General features: G+C 41.9%; 1 protein-coding gene across 1 annotated transcript; it reads left to right on the plus strand.

Moving 5' to 3' along the window:
- Position 1: 1 nt before the first annotated feature.
- On the plus strand, positions 2-12,143 carry LOC131475412 (uncharacterized). Its single transcript, XM_058653516.1, has 2 exons — positions 2-516; positions 10,681-12,143. The coding sequence occupies exon 2, from the start codon at positions 10,700-10,702 to the stop codon at positions 12,116-12,118; it is 1,419 nt and encodes a 472-aa protein (XP_058509499.1). The 5' UTR covers positions 2-516; positions 10,681-10,699; the 3' UTR covers positions 12,119-12,143.
- The last annotated feature ends 6,858 nt before the right edge of the window (positions 12,144-19,001 follow it).

Raw genomic sequence — 19,001 nt, forward strand, 5'->3', positions numbered from 1 at the left:
CTTATCCGACTTTTACGCGTTTCAGGCGGAGTTGAGGATCTTAAAACATTTGGCCAAACTTCTTCACCTCTCCACTTCTCCGCGCACATATTTTGGACCGAGACACCTTTGTCCCCCCTCCCTGTCCCGACACGGAGGAGTAATATCTAAATGGGATTTGTACGTTTAAAGACACGTTTTCATTTTTAAAAACCTGTCTGGACCTTGTCTTTTCCTTCTTTTTGGCCGTTTGGTCCGTGAAGCGCTCACAGGACAGGAGACCGTTTTTGCTTGCTTTTATTTTACTTTACTTTTTATTTAACTTCTTTTTCGTCGTTTTTTTGGTGAACGTGGAGGGACTCATGCGATGTCACGGAGCTAAAGAGACGAGTCCATGTCTGTGACACGTTCTGTGGCGAGCGTGAGAAAGTGTTTTTTGAGTTAATTTGTTTAAACCAGTTGAGCAACTGGCGACAGGACTCTATAATCAATGTGGTGTCAGCTGGAAGGACGCGGGGTCCGGATCTCACCTAAACGGTAAATGTAGGCCCCGAACTACACACCGTGCACTATTACTAACGTGTAAACACTAACACACATGTTTTTACATGTTTATTCATCTAATTATTCACCAAACAGCCTGCAGCAGTTACACAAAGCCAGTGAAAAACGTGTAAGGTTTATTTAGGTCATAATTTATGTCTTTGAACTCATCAAAATATGTATTTACATTTACGAATGGCACGATGTGCGACATTAAAGCACATTGCGGTTAAAAAAAACATGAAAGCACCCAGGATATTTGATTGTGATGGAATAATTGTGCAGAATATGGCAAATTACAATTGGTTTTCTCCAACACACAGTCCTGCTGATTTATATGCACAGAATGTTTACATTTAAAGAATATATATTAAAAATGTAAGTAATATTATTTCGCATATAAAGCATTTTGATCTTGATATATTATATATTTTATTGTTCCATGCTTACATGCAAATTTAGTTAAATTCGTAAAAATGTTAATCAAATCAAATTTGTGTACATTGGTTAAACTAAAGTGCTAAAAATTACAATTCGTAAATCCCAAAAAATGATGATGTGCTTAAATTTTTCCTTCAGGATCCAATACATTGTCACAGAGAAGGAAAGAAGTCAGAAGACTTTTTATTTTGATATAAACCCCTCTTCAAACAGTTAATCTGCTACCAAATGAACTCAGTAATGGATTAAAATTGGATGATTCACTGCAGCCGTGGTGTGAATCCCATTAAAACTGTGATCACACGATCCAGGTGAACTTTTTAGAACACGCCAGTCACACACTGTCATGTCGTTTTCCTTGGCAGTGATGTGGTTGTTGTGGCCTATTTCACATCATGTTTTCATTGGCCGTCAGTCAGGTGAGGTGAGAGCTATCAGGTAGATCACACAGGTCGCCTTTTTAAAACATACCTGCAGCCGAGGCTTTTAATAGCACACTGTCAACAGATGAGTCCCCAGCGACTGTGGGAGGCTTTTATCCTTTTTATTGAGCGAGTGCAACTAACGATTATTATCACAATCAGTTCATCTTTCCATTAGTAGGTGTTTGGTGCATAAAATGTCAGGGAAAACGGTTGGATCGGTGTTTCCCAAACCTGGAAATGATCACACATCTCGTTTAGTTTTTAAAAAACAAAATTAGTTAAATAAAAATGTTTTAATGTTTTTATTTTTTTTTTTTGCTATATGGAGCAAATAAACCAGAAAATGTTCACATTTAAGAAGCTGCAATCAATACTTAATGATTGATAAACCAGTTGAATATGTTCTGGTTTTCTTTGTTTTTATTTGTGGTCAAAACAAGTCAATGCTTAAACCTTTGGCTCCAGCAAAATTAATCAATAAATTGAGAAAACTATGAGCAGATTAATCAATAATTACAAAAGTGAAAATAATGAAATTATTTGTCGAGCGTGTCATCGTGTGATATGTGCGGTGTGTGTGTATTTGGTCGGCTTGTGTTTGTGTGCAAGAGAAAGCGAGATGAAGTGATTAGTGAGATAAGAGCCAAGGTTGTGGTGGAGGTGGTGGTGGAGGAGGAGGAGGAGGAGGAGGAGGAAGCCTGGTTCCTGCAGGCTGAACGTGGTACGAAACGATCACAGAACTGGAATTAATGGGCTGTTTGCACAGCAAGGCATTGTAAACGAACACATGTGAGGCCAAAGCTTTTACAGCAGGAGGGAGGGAGGGATGAGAGGAAGGAAACGCAAACATTTACCTGTCCCGCGTGTTTTCCTGTCACATGGTGTTCTCGTTGTCACTCTTAATAATCACACTCATTTCGTGCATTTCCGACAGCTTAGTCACAACCCAAGCTGTTATGAAATGAGGTACAAAAAAAACAAAAAAGACGTCCTGCAGTCATCTGGCCTCCAGACATCTCCTTACCTCCTTCACTCTCGAGGTTACACGACTTCAAAGAAGGCGGGATTAGGACCTGACGTGGCGGCCAGGGGCCCTTTATGTCCCAACTGTCTCACACACACACAAACGCTTTAATGTATCTGTCAGATGGACGTGTGTGACATTAACCACACATGAGGGAGGGGATTACTTTGTTAACAGGTTAATAGCGCGGTAGCTAGTGCCAGGTGTGGAGCTGTTTTACGGCGTCTGTTTTCTCTGGGAGGATCTTTTGCCCGTTGGAATAGTCGGCCGTCTGCACCTGATCCCTTCCTCACTTCACTTCACACCTTTAATCCTCTGGATTAAACTCTTAAAACTGTGGCGTGTAACTTTAAATGGTACTTTCACACCGTTGTTAAACCAGGGAGCATCTTTTTTGTGTGTGTGTGTGTGTATGTCTTGAGAGTCTTTCGATCCCGATATCAGACTGACATAGTCTTTTGACACACCTTTTAATTTACTTAAGTCTATTAAGGGATCTGCTAAGGTGTTTTGCAGACACGTCTGGCTAGAGCGACGTTTTAGCCAATGACAAAGTCTCAGAAACAAAGGGAGTCAATCACACACGGCGCTTGGCTGTTCAATCTGGTCACAATGCGTCTCCGACCACCTCCCGAAGTGGTTTGGCAGATCGGATAAGTGTGTATTTACACTCGTACTGACCTAATGGTCAGGCGCTATCCGATTACAATCCGATCACAGAAAATGCAGTTTAATGCCAGGTGTAAAGGAGGCCTTTCATTCTTGAGAGTCTTTTGATCCCGATATCAACAGTCTTTTGACCACGTCTTCTAATTTACTTAAGGGATCTACTAAGGTGTTTGAGCTAACCACCGAGCCATAACTGCCATTTTGAAAACGTAAAGCTCCAATGTGACACTTTCTCTCAATTTCACTCTGCCAGCAATTTGCAGACATGTCTGGGAAGAGCGCCCATTTTGGCCAACCACAGAATCTCAGAAAATAAGGAGTCAATCCCAAACAGTGCACTAGACACGCGCTTCATGTGACCACGTCAGAGAACCTACGTCCAGCTGTCATTTAACCTGGGCAAGATGCGGTCTCTCGAGTTAGCGAGGCTAGGAAAAAGTCATACCACGGCAATACTACATAGCCATCGCTTGTAGTATTTGTAGTGTTTGTTGACACAATCACTGGTCTGATTGGTTGTAGGTCCCATTGGTCCCGCTTCTTGAAAGTGGGAGGTGACTACCCGCCTCCTGAGCCACCAAGTACCTCCGCTCACAAAGTTGTGGGACCACCTACCGAAAGTGGTTTGGCAGATCGGATAATAAGCAGTCCTCGGGTGTATTTACACCTGTACTAACAAGTGGTCAGACGCTGTCCGATCGCAATCAAATCACAACCCGATCACAGAACAGAAAACAGGTGTAAAGGGGGCTTTTGTGTCTTGAATCTTTTGACATATCTTTTACTTTACTTAAGTCCACTAAGGGATCGACTAAGGTGTTTGAGCTAACCACATAGCCATAAACGCCATTTTAAAAACAGGGATTTGATTTCGCTCTGCAGACACGTTTGGGGAGAGCTTCGTTTTGGCCAACTACAGAATCTCTGAAAAACGGGAGTTAAACAATGGCACGCTAGAGGCGGGCTTATCACGATGACGTCAGAGAAGCTACGTCTAGCTGCCACTAAAAAGCAGCTGTCTTTGATTCAGCTGTCGTTTAGCCTGAGTGAGATGCAATCTCAGTGAGGCAAAAGTCGCCAGTCCTACGTAGCCATCGCTCCTGGAAAATGTTTGTTGACATGTTTTCAGTCGCTTGGCAAACGTCTTCGGGATCATAGATGGTAGTAGTTAGATAGTAGTAGGTAGTAGTAGGTAGTAGTAGTAGTAGTAGGTGGTGGTAGTAGTAGTTGGCTTTAAAAATTGGCTTTAGATTTTACCGTAAATGCAAATTTGTTCCAAATATAATAACTAGTAATAATCTGTATCAATATTGGCTCCAGAAAAACAATATCATTTGATGCCCTGTGCTGATTTAAGTCCGATTGTTGAATTTCTCAAAGTTGGACTATTTTTTGCCAGATAATGTGCTTGGGAGTTGAGCAACTACCTTCAGTTTGGACCAGAGTTGGCCTCGCCCCCTGGCTCATATCTGGAAATAAAAGAAGAAGCAGTTACACAGAAGAAGAAGAATATGACAATAGAGACAAAAACGTGGTGAAATTCAGACCTCACTTCTTTTGTTGAGCTGACAATAATCCAACTCTGCAAAGTCAAGTGGATATTTTGAAGTTTTGAAGTTCCTGGATGGGCAGCGAGACTCGGTATGACGCTTGGCGTGCTCACAACTTATTTCCTGGGTGCCAGACTTGAACTTGAGAAATACTTTTCTTTTATGGTTTTTATTTTATGTGTTGTGTTCGAGAGCAAGAGCCTCAAAACGTTGTTGAGGAAGAAGGAAAACAAGGCTTTTAGAATGAGTTATAAATCAATTAAGAAGATTTTAAGGGCAGATAATTGGTTCTAAATCGACTGAACAAGCACAACATCAAATAACGTCTTAAATAATATGCTTTAATTTAAATGTAAATGTAATGTAATTTCGGACTGTTCTATGAACAAAAGAAAATGTATGGAGAGAACCATTTGGACGTAAAGTCGTCTAATGTATAGATGAAGTCTATAGTTAGTGATAGTTAAATATATATAATAGTAGGTACTTTCTTGCCCCTGTAGGCAAACTATTCTTCATTGAGTTAAAAACATGTCAAGTATTCAGCGTGACAAGCAGGGTTAATAACACATGTGACTGTTCAAACATATATACAGTAGATAAACAGCTTGTTTAATATTTGTATAATAAGCAAAAAAGCAAAAAAGTATTAAGTGGGAAGAAGAAGAACAATAAGTCATACATTAAACAAATAGAAGCAGTAATAAACCAGAGGTTGTTTAAAAGGAAGAAGAAGAAAAAACCGAGTTGAGAGCAAAGTGAAGAAGATCAGTTTCAAGCTGTCACTTAAAAATGTTCCTGATATCCTTTCGGGAATGTCGGTGTGTTGCACAGTTACGCAGAACAGTTGGAACAAGTTGCAGGTTTTGATGCACAGCGGTGGGTCTGAAAGTGAAACAGCAGGGAATCTGAACCTGCAGGCCTGTTCTGATGCTTTAATACCAGTGCAGTCACTCAGGGATACAGGTGGTACAGGTGCAGTTCAGTCAGTGACGACCACGAGTGACACGATATCATATCATCAAGTTTGATTTAGCCAATTACAGTACAAATTAAGGAAAAAAAAAGTGTAATAATGGAACAAAAACATGTTATTAACATTACAAGAAATCTTACTTATGTTACGCAAAAAGTTACTCAATGTAATGTTGAAAAATATGAGTTATGTAACCAAATAAAGTTAAAATAAATGACTTATGTTACAAAACAGTGTAATGTTACAAAAACATGATTGATGGAAACATGTTACTGACATTATAAAAAATATTACTAATTGAACCAGAAAGTTACAAAATGTTGCGATGTTGCCAAAACTTGTTTGCTAACATTAAAAAAATATCAGTTATGTAACCAAAAAACGTTACAAGATGTTGAAATGTAAAAGAAAAAAAACTTATGTTACTCGAAAATTTAGATAATGTTGTAATGTTACAATCACATGACTGATGGAAACATGTTACCAACATTATAAAAAAAAATTACTTTTGCAAAATGTACTGTTACAAAAAACATAAAAAATATTATTTATGCAACCAAAATATTTACAAAATGTTGTAATGTTCCCAAAACATGATTGATTGAAACAGGTTAACACCATTATAAAAATATTAGAAAAGAAAGTTACAAAAACTTTTATTTCACGAAAATAAAAAGCACTACTTTTCCAGAAGATGTTGCATACCTCAGTGAAGTTACCTTTTTTAAAGAGTGTATTTTTTATCATGAGTGTTTTTTATTACAATATTCAGAGTCGCACTCACAGCGCCCTCTGCCAGACGATGTGGTAATGACTTAAGATGTTCGGATGAACTTGTAACTCGTATATTTTGAACAGGATTTTTAAGGTTTTATGTTTACGTCGGAACAGAAATAACCAAACCTTCAGATTAAAAGCGACGACGTAGACGAGTTAAATCTGTTAGTTCAAGGATTTTTTTTTACACGCGTTTCTGTGTTTGACTCATGTGGAAGCCATGTGTCAAGTTATGGAGATTAAGATTAAGGTTTTTATTTGTTTTTAAAAAGCTGTTGTATGTTTTAGAGAGAGAGGGACAGTGTTGGGATGTTTTTGGCTTTGGTTCAGCGGGTGGAGGAAACCGCGGCGGCGTGGTCCTCGTCTGGTCTGGCCGGGAGCTCAAATGATGCGTGTCATTGTAGCAAATGGAGCGCGGTGATGAAGAAGTGCTGCTGTTTCTGCTGCTGCTGCTGCAGAAATAAACCACTTAAGAGTGTGGGCCTGTGTGTGTGTGTGTGTGTGTGTGAGCGCGACACACACACACTCAGGTAACACTGATCCTCCACATTCTTCATCCTGGACGTTGGCCCTGCTCCTCCTCGCCACAGCTGGCTCCTTTCAAACCGCCTTCTCCTCCCCTTCAGCTCGACACTGTGTCGTTTAGCAGTGCCATTTAAACAGGGTAGGTTTGCCTTGGGGGGCCTTTAAGCTGAGACGGGGCCCCCTGATTATGTTAGAACCACAAATTAGAACAGAATTTGTGAGAATCAGCTTTAAGGCTCAATCACATTTTCTCTTCTTCTCCGTAATGTAGTACAAATCCTTTGTTACTGTATTTTACTTAGTTATTAGTATTTCAAGCAACTTTTACTTTTACTCCACTACATTTCCTCTAACTCTCTTTGTTACTTGTTACTACCAAATGAAATCAGTCTGTATTTATATAGTGCTTTTCTAGTCTTGATGAGCTGCTTCACACAACAGTTTTCACCCATTCACTCATTCACTCACTGCAACATGGGGTTAAGTGTCTTTGCTCAAGGACACATAGACGAGCAGAGCCAGGAATTGAACCCACAACCTTCCTGTTGAAAGAAAACTCGACCTAATGGTTTCCCAAAAAATAGCGTTTTTTTTGTAGACAACCAAAATGCTACATTTGGAGTTTGTTTGGTTTTCGTCCTTGCTTCCTTTCCTTGCTTCCTTTCCTTCTATCTCTGTTTCTGTGATTCTTCACATTATAATGTAAATAAAGCTTTATCACAGCGCCACGTACAGGCCTGGCATATGTACTACAGCGTTTAGAGTCGTTGTGGGGGGGTTTCCAATCCAACGAAAAATGATTGCGCTTTGTGTCACGTTCCACTTAAAGGTATGAGGATTTAACCCAGTGTCTCATCACCGTAACTCCTAGACTGAAAACTCAAAAACTATGGACTGGGTGTCCAAGGTGTGACCCCCGCCCTTTGACCCTATGCCAGCTGAGACCCCGCGTGACTCTCATGTGGAGGATAAAGCAGTAGAAGACGGACGGATGGACACCGAAAAGCAGAAAATATACTTGTCTTTACGGTAGAACCTCAGGACTTCTGCGGGGCCGAGAGTCCGATCACAGTGTCCACTCATGTGTGTCTCTGTTACTTTAATGTCTTTTTATCCTTTTAAGTGGGAACGTAACTCTTAACAACATTAACACTCGTGTAGATTACCGGGGATAACTGCGACGAAACCAAGAAGCTACTGTAGGTCTGTGTCTATACAGCGCTGCAACTCCCAATGATTTACATCAGCAGTTAATCTGACTTTCTGACATGAAGAGATTATTTTTAGTCCTGAACATGTTCAAGAAAATGTTGATTTTTGTCCTCAAATGAAAATGATTCAGTTTTAAGTGTCTGTAACGCCCCCTGGTGGTTTGCGTGTGACAGTCGTCTTGTGCAGCTGCTTTTTACCTTTTTAAGCTGCTCGGCACCGACTTTGATGTGATTTACGCGACACGCAGGCACTGTCAGCGCCCGAGGTGACGGATGTGTCGACCAATCCTTGTTGCTCTCGTGGCGGCGGCTTCACCGTGTCCTGGGTGTGGCTCAGGCTCCCTGAAGTCACTGAAGGGATTCTTTTTGTTTTGTTGCTCATTCACAGTCGCGCTCCCACACACACACACACCTGTGCAGACAGAACAACACCACGAGCAAACAAACACAAAAACACATCCACTCCTCCTCCTGTTTGCCCTGCATGTTCTGCTGCCAGGAGGAGCCTCGTGAAGCTGCATCACTCACATTCTCATCATTCCACCTATTTTAACACTCTCCAAGTGACCTCCTCCCTGCTTTCAGACAAATAAGCACGCTGATGGTTGACTGGAATATTTGTGCAGTTAGTCACAGGTGAACGTCGCTTCCACACGACTGACTCATAATGTCGTCATTGAAAAATACACCTGAGAAGTGTTTACACGTGTCTTGACACCAGGGAGGGGCTTATGTTGACGCTACATGGCGTCAACGAGTAATAAAGTAATAAATCAGTAATAAATCTGCTGGAGTGAATTATGATCAATATCTTTGTCAACGAGTGCACATTTGAAAGCTTATTGGGCTGGTTTCAGTTGGGGGCAGCCCCGTGGCCTAGTGGAGAGGGGAAATTGGCATGTAACCAGAGGGTTTCAAGTTCAAATCCTGACAGGTCAACAAGGGCTGAGGTACCTCTGAGCAAGGTGCCCAATCGCCATTTCTCAAGGGTGTTTATTGGGGATCGAGGCGTTTCAAGAGTGTTAAACCTCTTAAAAATGACCGCAAAGACACAGAATAATATATATTTTTTAATATTAATTTCAGTTCTAGTTTTGTTTACTACAATAAAAAATAATGTTTTTTATTATTATTTTGTTTGATTATAGACAGGTGTTTTTGTCCATCAATAATCAATTACTGTTCATGTACACTCATTTAAGATGAGGGGACAATTTATAGTGGTAGTTCAGGTTCTGTAAAAAGTTCTAACATAATTGTCAGCCTGAGCTCTGAGTGAAAACACTGCTGCTGTGACTAAAAACACATTTGTGCCTCTTAAGAAAAAGAGTCACGTAATAAAATCCATGCCTGCTTAAAGGTCTGCAATATCTTAAAAACATGTTTCATGTCTTTATTTCACAAGGAAACTGAAGTTTGTGAAGCGCTCGTGCTCCCACAACCAAACTCCATAGAGAAAATCCGTGATTTTAGTTTGTGGGGACACAGGAGCTGCTGGTCCACTGCTGGTCTACTGCTGCCACATGTGGTCACTTTGTGTCACTGAGGTCAATCAGAACAAAGGATTTTTAGATGCCGAATTCACAAAAACAACACACGTGAACTTCCTGTCGGAGGCAGCAGTAAATCGACAACTCCCGTGTTCTGTGACGTACAAATAAAAAATAATTACAGATTTTCTCAATGGGGTTTGGTGCGGGGGAAAGCAAGCGGTCTTTCAAAGTGACTCAAACCTAAATTTTCCAGTCAGAAAATAAATGGTGTTTAACCCAGAGGTGAAGTGGTGAAAATATTCTGATGATATTATAGACATAGACTTTTATTAGCTGAGCAACATGGTAGAAGATGAATGAATGAATGAATGATGTATGTCTTTGAAATGGCTGCGTGGTTGATATCGCTGTTGGTGTCGAGGTTGGGGCTGTTGGTGATATTGGGGGAAACGCGGACTGTCGTTGACTTTTGCCTTTTATAAAAAAACAGGATACACGTCTTGTTTCTCTGCTGTATTCACTCCACTTAATCTGCCTCTAATCCTCTTTGGTTGCACATGGTTTAGATGTTCAGGTTGCGGCAGGCTGAATATTTACAGTAGTAAAAACTCCTCCAGTCCCTGGTGACAGATGTATTATGTCATGTTCCGGCACCACCTTTTAAAAAAGCCCAGGTGTGTTCATGTTAAATACCTGAAATAGACCTTGGTAATGCAGACGAGCTGTGGTTCACACACTGAACCACAGCTTCTTTTTTTTAAAAAACAAAAAAACATTCTTGGGTTCTCGTGTTTGAGTGCCTCGGCCGTTAAGATTCACACGCACCGGCGTTTGAAGGTCGTGCAAAACTCGGCCCACATGAAGAAGCAGTGGGTCGACCTCACTGCACCGGGTCCTGTTTTTCCACGATGTCTGCCAAGACTTTAAAGCCGTACCTCTGCGGTCATAAAGAGTGCGAGTCACTAGTAAAACCTCTCGGTTTACATTTTAAATGAGGAACTTGGTTCAACTGTACGAGCTGCAACTTTTAATTCCTCTGTGTCTTTTTTTTTTCTTTTCGCTGCCAGCTGATACGTCCTGGGAGTGATGCACTGGCTTCCCCTGGTTGCCATGGTGATTGCCTCGGCCCTGCCCTTCCCTCACAACCCCGTGTCCAGGATCGCTGCGGCGGCGACGACGACAAAGCCTGGCTCCGACGACCGCCGGGACCCGGCCTCGCGCCTCGCAGCTCCGCGTGTGGACTACGATTCTCGCGGAAATGCCTCGCAGACGGACTCGGCCGTCGGCCAGCAACCCGACAGACGAGACCTTCACGACCGCAAGGACGACGTGAAATCCTCCGTACATGAAGAGACCGCCACGTTCAGAGTGGACAATCAAGGAAGTTACCGGTCGAAAAGCAACTCAGGCAGCGGCGGCAGAAGCGGCGTCAGTTTGGACAGACGAACACTCAGGACCGAGGATATTTCCCAGGATAATTCTCCACCAAAGGACTACAAAGCTGACAGAAGCAGCAGGCAAGAGATCTCCAGCTTCATGGACTTTTACAAGAAGGACTCCACGGGCAGACCTTTGCAGGTTTCTGCAGCAGAAAACCACAACACTGCCAGTCCTGTTGCAACGCTAAAGGCTCCGCATGGACCAGAACCAACTGTTCCTTCAGAGCAGCTGAGAGAGACATCAACAATCAGGACAGGGACTGAGCAGACGCCAGGGGCTGAGGAGAGCGCGACCCTGGAGGCAGGACCGGGTCTGGGCCCTGGACTCGACAGCCTCTTGGGAGACGAGATGTTTCTGGACGCACATCCACGAGTCCTCTTCTCGCCCTCGCTGTCTCCTCCAGAACACCCGCCTCTGCTGCTCATGCTGGAGTCCGGCCTGCTGGAGGAGGACGGCGGCGGGGAGGAGCAGGAGGACATGGACGGACACATCGAGGGTCACGGGGATCGGGCGATTGACAGGAGCACGACCCCGAGCTGGACCGACTCCTCCAGAGTCACCACCAGCGAGGCCGCGCACCCCGTTAGGCGGGACAAGCGCTCGCACTTGATGGACCGACGGCGAGGAGAGAAGTCCGTGTGCGAGGCGGAAAGCGTCTGGGTCACCGACAAGAGGTCCGCCATCGACTCCCGCGGCCGGCAGGTCACCGTCCTGGAGGAAATCCAAACCCAGACGGGACCGCTCAAACAGTTCTTCTACGAGACCCGCTGTCGCCAGGCCGAGCAGGAGAGTGGCACCAGCCGGGGGAGGGGTTCTGGCGCGGCGGCGCCGCCGAGATCCCCGGGGATGGGCCTCGCCGGGTCCGGCTGCTTTGGCGTGGACAAAAAACAGTGGCTGAGCGAGTGCAAGGCCAAGCAGTCGTTTGTGCGAGCGCTCACCAAAGACACCAACAACAGAACTGGGTGGAGGTGGATCCGCATCGACTCGTCCTGCGTCTGCGTGCTGCTGTCCAGAGCCAATCAGGTGCCGGGGAGGGAGGTCCTGACTAGAACCGGGAGAGGCTGAGGGGGGAGGAGGAGGAGGAGGAGGAGGGAGGGAGGGAGGAGGTGGCATGAAGTAGAAAGTGACTCACAGCGGAGCAGCTGTCACATCTCACTGTGTGCACTTTCACTTTAAAATGATGGAAGTTATTGCCGCCTCGGCCCTGGACCCTCCCCCTCTGTCACATGACTTTTTATAAACAAACAAACGAGAAGACCTCAACACTAGATCTTAGAGAAAATTGTCATTTATAGAGATTCTACTTTTAAAACTGTTTTGTTTTTTGTATGATCTTTCATAACCTAAGTTATTTTTGATTAGTATGTAAGCATGTGTTCGTCTTTGATATTAATATATTCCTTTATATATATATATATATATATATATATATATGTATGTGTATATATATAAATGTAAAATATGACACCCGTATACCTTCATGTATGAAGCTATGTATAATATCTGTGTGTGTATTTATAGAAGAAGTGTCTGATGACGATGATAATTCCAGTCTCTGGTCCACTCGGGTTTGTGAGAGGAAGGAGCGCCACCTACTGAGGCTCCGAGTCACTGCTCCACACTGTAACTGTAATTAATGGATTCACCGTGAATGTGACGCGTGATCGGTTTTATCTGGGCAAAAAAAACAAACATGTTTTTTTTTTTCTAAATAATAATATGACACTAAAAAGAGCTAATTTAACTTTGACAAACATGGTAATAAAAGATATTTGTACTCGTTGTTTTGTACAGATTAACATAAATACTGTATCGCACAAACGCACAACTGATGTATTTGTTTTTAAACTTGACATAAACAGTAAATTGCATGTATTTTTTTATTGCTTGTATTCTGCTACAAAACTGTCACAAAGAGTCACTGATGTTAAAAAAAAACACACCAAAGCCCAAAATCAGCGATTTAACGTCACGGCACACAAGAGTTGTTGCTCCACCGCCGCCTCTAAGTTCAGATGTGTTGTTTTTAAAGACTTTGGCTTTTGAATTCATTCATTCACATTTATTTAAGTCACCCAGACTTAACCGAACGAGGCGGCGGCGGCGGCAGACCAGACTAGACCAGCAGCTCCTGTGCCCTGTGAGCTTAAAACCACGATTTTCTCAATGGTTTGGTTTGGTGTGTGAGAGTGCGCAAACTGAACAAAAATTTGTTAAAAATTATTTTTTCTGTAACGTGTCTCTAAAGACTAAAATCAGGTGTGGTTTCGTCTTCAGTGGCTAAAACCTGTTTTGACTCGTCTCCCCCGACCAATGGCGGCCATGTTTTTCCGTGTGTCCGTGTCTCAGTTCTGGTTCCAGACACTGGCAGCATTTGTGGAACACATGGCAAAGTCATGCAACCACACACACACACAAAAAAGAAAAGAAAACAATGTTAAATAAAAACAGCCATGCTTATTAACACATAAAAAAAATGAATGTAGCAGCGTAGAATCACAAAATAACAATAAACAGAATAAATACATAAACAAGACAATGAGAGATGGCAGACTTCACCACATTCACGCAACAAGCTTCTGGCGGCCCCTGTTGGTCATAGTGGCAAGTGGGGAAGCGCAGACAGACGGACAGAGCCACGGAAAACAATACTTGATAAATAAATACTCACGGAAAAATTAATATCCACACGTGATTCCCAGTGTGTGTGGACCACGACCCCCTGGTGGGACATGAAGGTACTGCAGGTGGGTTCTGAGCGAGTTTCTTTAAATACAAAAAAACACTAAAACATTTTTTTTGCATTATAAATAATTAAGCTTAAATTAAACTGTAAAAATAATTGTAAAGGTTATTAACAAAAATGAAATTGAATGAGAAATTTAAAAACAATTTAACTTCAAACAAGAGAAACTAAAAGTAGCTAAAAGGTCAAATATAAGAGGAAAATAATCAAAAATGGACATAAAATGGATACTTATTGTAAAAATGTGGTGTTTTCAAACGACACCTGCAGCCTTACATTGAAAACCTTTAACCTGAAACAACTTCACAACATCAAAACTAAACAAGTAAATAAAAAGTAAACACATTCACAAAAATTAACATATCAATATATAAAAGGGATAAATCACGAAAAAACTAAGCGACGGAAATAAATGGAGAAAGTGTTTTTGCAGAGATCAGCAGATCCACCTGGATCGCTGTATTTATTTATTTATTTTAAATCTTCAACATCACCACCATCATCATCATCATCATCTTCACTGTTTATTCTCAGTGTTTGTGTTTTTACGATCACTTTAATCATGGAAATCTTCTCAGAAATGTACACACACACACACACAAGCATCATCCGAACGACCCGACGTTTCCCACTCTTCTTATTTCATTATTATTATTTTTTTCTTCTTCAGCTCGTTCAAATAAACAAAGTTTGTCGTCGAGGGGGAAAACGGAACATGTACGTACATTTATTTATTTATTTATTTATTATCCAATACATACTTAAAGAAAAATAAATACTCGTCGTAAAAAATGAAAAAAATACAACCGAAGAAAAAAATTACACACAATTTTACAAATTGATCCCCAGGCTCCGCCCACTGTAGGTTTTATCATACAGATATTTTTTTGTTTATTTATTTTTATACGACCTCATTTCATCTTCACCACTAAAAAAAAAAAAAAAAAAAAAATCTTTTAGGTCATTGTCGTTTTATTTTGACATGCATCGTAAACACACAGAGGCTAAAGGTTTTGTTTCCTGGGCTTCCGAGGACACGCCCTTTCGTCCCGCCTCTTTCTGACCTCACATCCCGCCCCCTGCCGCCTTGCTAAGCCCCGCCCTCCCCCCCCCGCACTGCTCTTAGTTTCTGTTATGGCTTGTGTGTGCAGGAAAATAATTTCTGTCTCTTTCTGTTTTCTTGTTTGTTTTTATCTCTCTGTCGCTGCTGTCATCGTCATCCGACCTCGACCCCTGACCCCTGACCCCTGACCCCGAGCCGATGACTAGAGGTCAGACATCGCAGAACTGCAGCGCAGAGCAGCACCGGAAACCAGAAACTTCCACGTCTTTCTGAATATAAATATATTTGATATTTAAAGCTGCGGTGTGTAACTTCTGACGCCCAAAACACAGCTAGCCTCGCTAACAGACTTACCCCACGTTTCAGAGAACTGTGGTTAACTCCTTAACCTAATCATCACTAGTTTATATCTCAGAGAACCGGGGTTAATTCCTTAACCTAAAGTATGTTACTTGTGTTTCAGAGAACCAGGGTGAATTCGTTAACCTAAAGTTCTCTTTTAACATTCGTTGAATAGCTTACATTTTTAAAACAAAACAAAAACCGTCGTCTTATTATCGTCGCTCTTGTGCTTCACTCTGTGTCTCCACAGACACTGGTTTGGATTTGAAAAGTTACGCACTGCAGCTTTAAAAGCAAACACAAACTTTACAAAGGGTTTATAGCTTTGAATTAAAGAAGAAAAAAAATTTAATTTCAGTGAAATATTTCGCAAACACTTCTGCAGCCCCCTGGTGGACCATAAAGATACTGCAGGTAGGCTGTTTTTGTTGTTTGTTTTAAGAAAATAATAAAACTTAAATGTTGTAGATTTAATTTAAAAACCTAAATGTTTCTGTCTGATTATGACAAGAATTCTAGAATTTAAAAATGTGCCGCGACGTTATATAAAAAAAGAAGATTGTGCTGCTTTAAATGAAATCAGAAGCCTACATTTCCCATGATGCACCCCTGCAGCTTCTTCTCTGATGTTTGTGTCACAGGATTTCTGTGGATTTTTCTGCCTGAGCTGACGTCAAAAACGTCTGTGTAACATCTGTGACTCTGTTTGATTTTTCCGTGGCGTTTGACGTCCGTAAACGTTGGATTATTGCCCTCCTGTCTGTCTGTCTGTCTGTCTGTCTGTCTGTCGTCCCCTTTTGCCTGAAGTGACTCCGAGTTTCAAAAAAAACAAAACATAAAAGAAAAGTGTATAAACCCAGTGTAAAGAAAGCGACACTGACACTTAATCTATGCATTATCTGCCATTGACGTCATAATGTGTCGGACACAATGCCTCTGCGGCCGTGCTACACTTGGCTCCGCCCACTCCCACCCGTCCCCGAGCCTTTGATCTCCATAATGGACGCTGCCTTCAAAGGAAAGGACTCGGTTTTCAACGAGCAAACAGACAAAGAGGACGAGGAGGCGCAGCTGTGATGTGGTCGCAGCTTTTTTTATATGACTCCTACTCCGGCCTGTTTTTGGACACTGACACCGAGCAAACAGAGCCAAGATGGCCGACACCACAGTCCACCAGGAGCCGACCGATAACGAGTAAATGAGGCGGATTTGAGTGATATTTGGAACTGAAACAAACCTTTATACATGAAATGGTTTGTGATCCTGAGAGACTGGAAGTCTAACCTCTGACCTCTCCTCCACAATGATATGGTTTACTGTATATATATATATATACATATATATATGCAGATATATATACAGTGCTCAGCGTAAATGAGTACACCCCCTTCGAAAAGTACCATTTTAAACAATATCTCAATGAAAACAAAAACAATTTGCAAAATGTTGACAAGACTAAGTTTTATTTAACATCTGTTTAACTTATAACTTGAAAGTAAGGATAATAATATAACTTAGAGAACAAAATTTATAGTTTTACTCAAATTGGGGTGATGCAAAAATGAGTACACCCCACTGAAAGTCTCTGTAGCAAGGCTAAATTTTAGACTACAAATGTCCAATTTAACAATAATCAACCACAGGTGAGTCTAACTATTCATCACACAGGTGTCCAGCAGACAGTTGACTATAAACCCCTTCCCATTTCATGTTGTTAGCAATGGCACCACATGGAAAAGAAATGTCTCAAGACTTGAGAAAGAAAATAATTTCTTTACACCACAAAGGTGAAGGCTACAAGAAGATCAGCAAAGCTTTACTTATCAGTCAGAATACTGTAGCAAAAGTGGTAGAAAAATTTAAAAAAGATGGAACTGCAACCATCTCACAGAGACGTCCAGGTCGTCCACGGACGTTAACACCTCGACAGGAGCGTCTCCTGATGAGAAGGGTCAAAGAAAATCGGCATGCAAGTTCACTGCAGTTATCCAAGGAAGTAGAAAGCCAAACTGGGGTGACTATTTCCCGTGACACAATATGGCATACACTGCAGAGGAATGGCATGCATGGGTGCCGTCCCAACGGAAGCCTCTCCTAAAGCCCAGGCACATAAAAGCCTGCCTAGAGTTTGCCAGGGCCCATGCTGACAAAGATGAAGACTACTGGGACTCTGTACTTTGGAGTGATGAGACCAAGATAAATGTTTTTGGAACTGATGGCTTCAAAACTGTATGGCGTCGCAAAGGTGAGGAATTCAAAGAAAAATGCATGGTGCCTACAGTGAAACATGGTGGGGGCAGTGTCCTTATGTGGGGTTGCATGAGTGCTGCTGGTGTCTGGGAGCTGTGTTTCATTGATGGCATCATGAATTCACAGATGTTTTGCTCTATACTGAAAGAAAAGATGCTACCATCACTCCGTGCCTTTGGTCGTAGTGCACTTTTCCAACATGACAATGATCCTAAACACACATCGAAGGCCACTGTTGGATTTCTGAAGAAGAACAGGGTAAAAGTGATTCAGTGGCCAAGTATGTCTCCTGATCTAAACCCAATTAAACACCTATGGGGAATTCTGAAGAGTTGAGGATTACTCTCCATCGAGCATCCAGTCTCTAAAAGAGATAATTCTTGAATGGAAAAAGATTGATGTAGCAAAATGTTTCCAACTTGTTCATTCCATGCCTAGAAGACTTGGTGCTGTCATTAAAAATCATGGAGGCCATACAAAGTACTAGGTTTAGTCGTTTTTGTTGTGGGGTGTACTCATTTTTGCATCGCCCTTATTTCAGTAAAACTGAAAAATGTGTAATCTAAGTTATGTTATTGAACTTACTTTCATGTTTTAAGTTTAACAGATGTTATATAAACTTATATATATTCAACATTTTGAAAATAGTTTTTGTGTTCATTGAGATATTGTTTAAAATAGTACTTTTCAAAGGGGGTGTACTCATTTACGCTGAGCACTGTATATATATATATATATATAATAATTAAGGTTCTCATTCTCTAAAGGGAGGCTTTCACTGCCACATTTTTGGCTCATGTTGAGCGGATTTTGTGAAAACTGAACGTCTGGTAGGTGGAGTATTCAAAGCAGACGCTCGGACGTGTCAGAGGGAGCTGTAGCAATGTTTTCTTCTTCTTCTTTGGTAGGAGCGCCTCCTATTCCCTGTGTCCAGACTTGTACCGCCACCCGATGGTGAAGTGGGATATTACAGGACTCTGACGCGCGAGTATACCACGGCCTTTAAACGTGTGTCGTGTAGCATACATGAGGTAAGGAGCAGCGATTACAACAAGCTCCCGATCAATCGTACGGTCCTGTTTGAAATCCCGGTCGCCCCCTCGTGAGGTTATCGACTCACCTCCACCTCCCTCACTGCGCCTGCGCGAGCACAGAAGCAGAAGTGAAGTCAAGTAGAAAGAAAGTTGGTTTGAGGGGAGCGATGGCTGCTCAGCTGAAGCTGCCTGGTAACGAGTGTTTTCTCCTTCTCAGTAAACGTCTCTCCACTTCTGAGTTCTTCTTCTTTTTCAACGTCGCAGTTCCGGATGCGAGATATCCGACATGCCGCACGGCGTCGGACTGTATCGGACGGAAATCGCGAGTGTTTTAGCTTGTACAGCGCGAGCTGGAGCTTTTACAAAACCACGTATAAGATAATATTGTACAGTGTTTGCTCAGCATGACACGCCCTGAAATATCCTGAAGGTCTGGGGGAACTTTCGTAGATGACGTTAAAAAATGAGAACCTTTCATTTATGACTTGTAAGTACTAAATAAATACATATATA

This window comes from Solea solea, chromosome 16 (assembly GCF_958295425.1).
Source record: "Solea solea chromosome 16, fSolSol10.1, whole genome shotgun sequence".
Classification (NCBI taxonomy): domain Eukaryota; kingdom Metazoa; phylum Chordata; class Actinopteri; order Pleuronectiformes; family Soleidae; genus Solea; species Solea solea.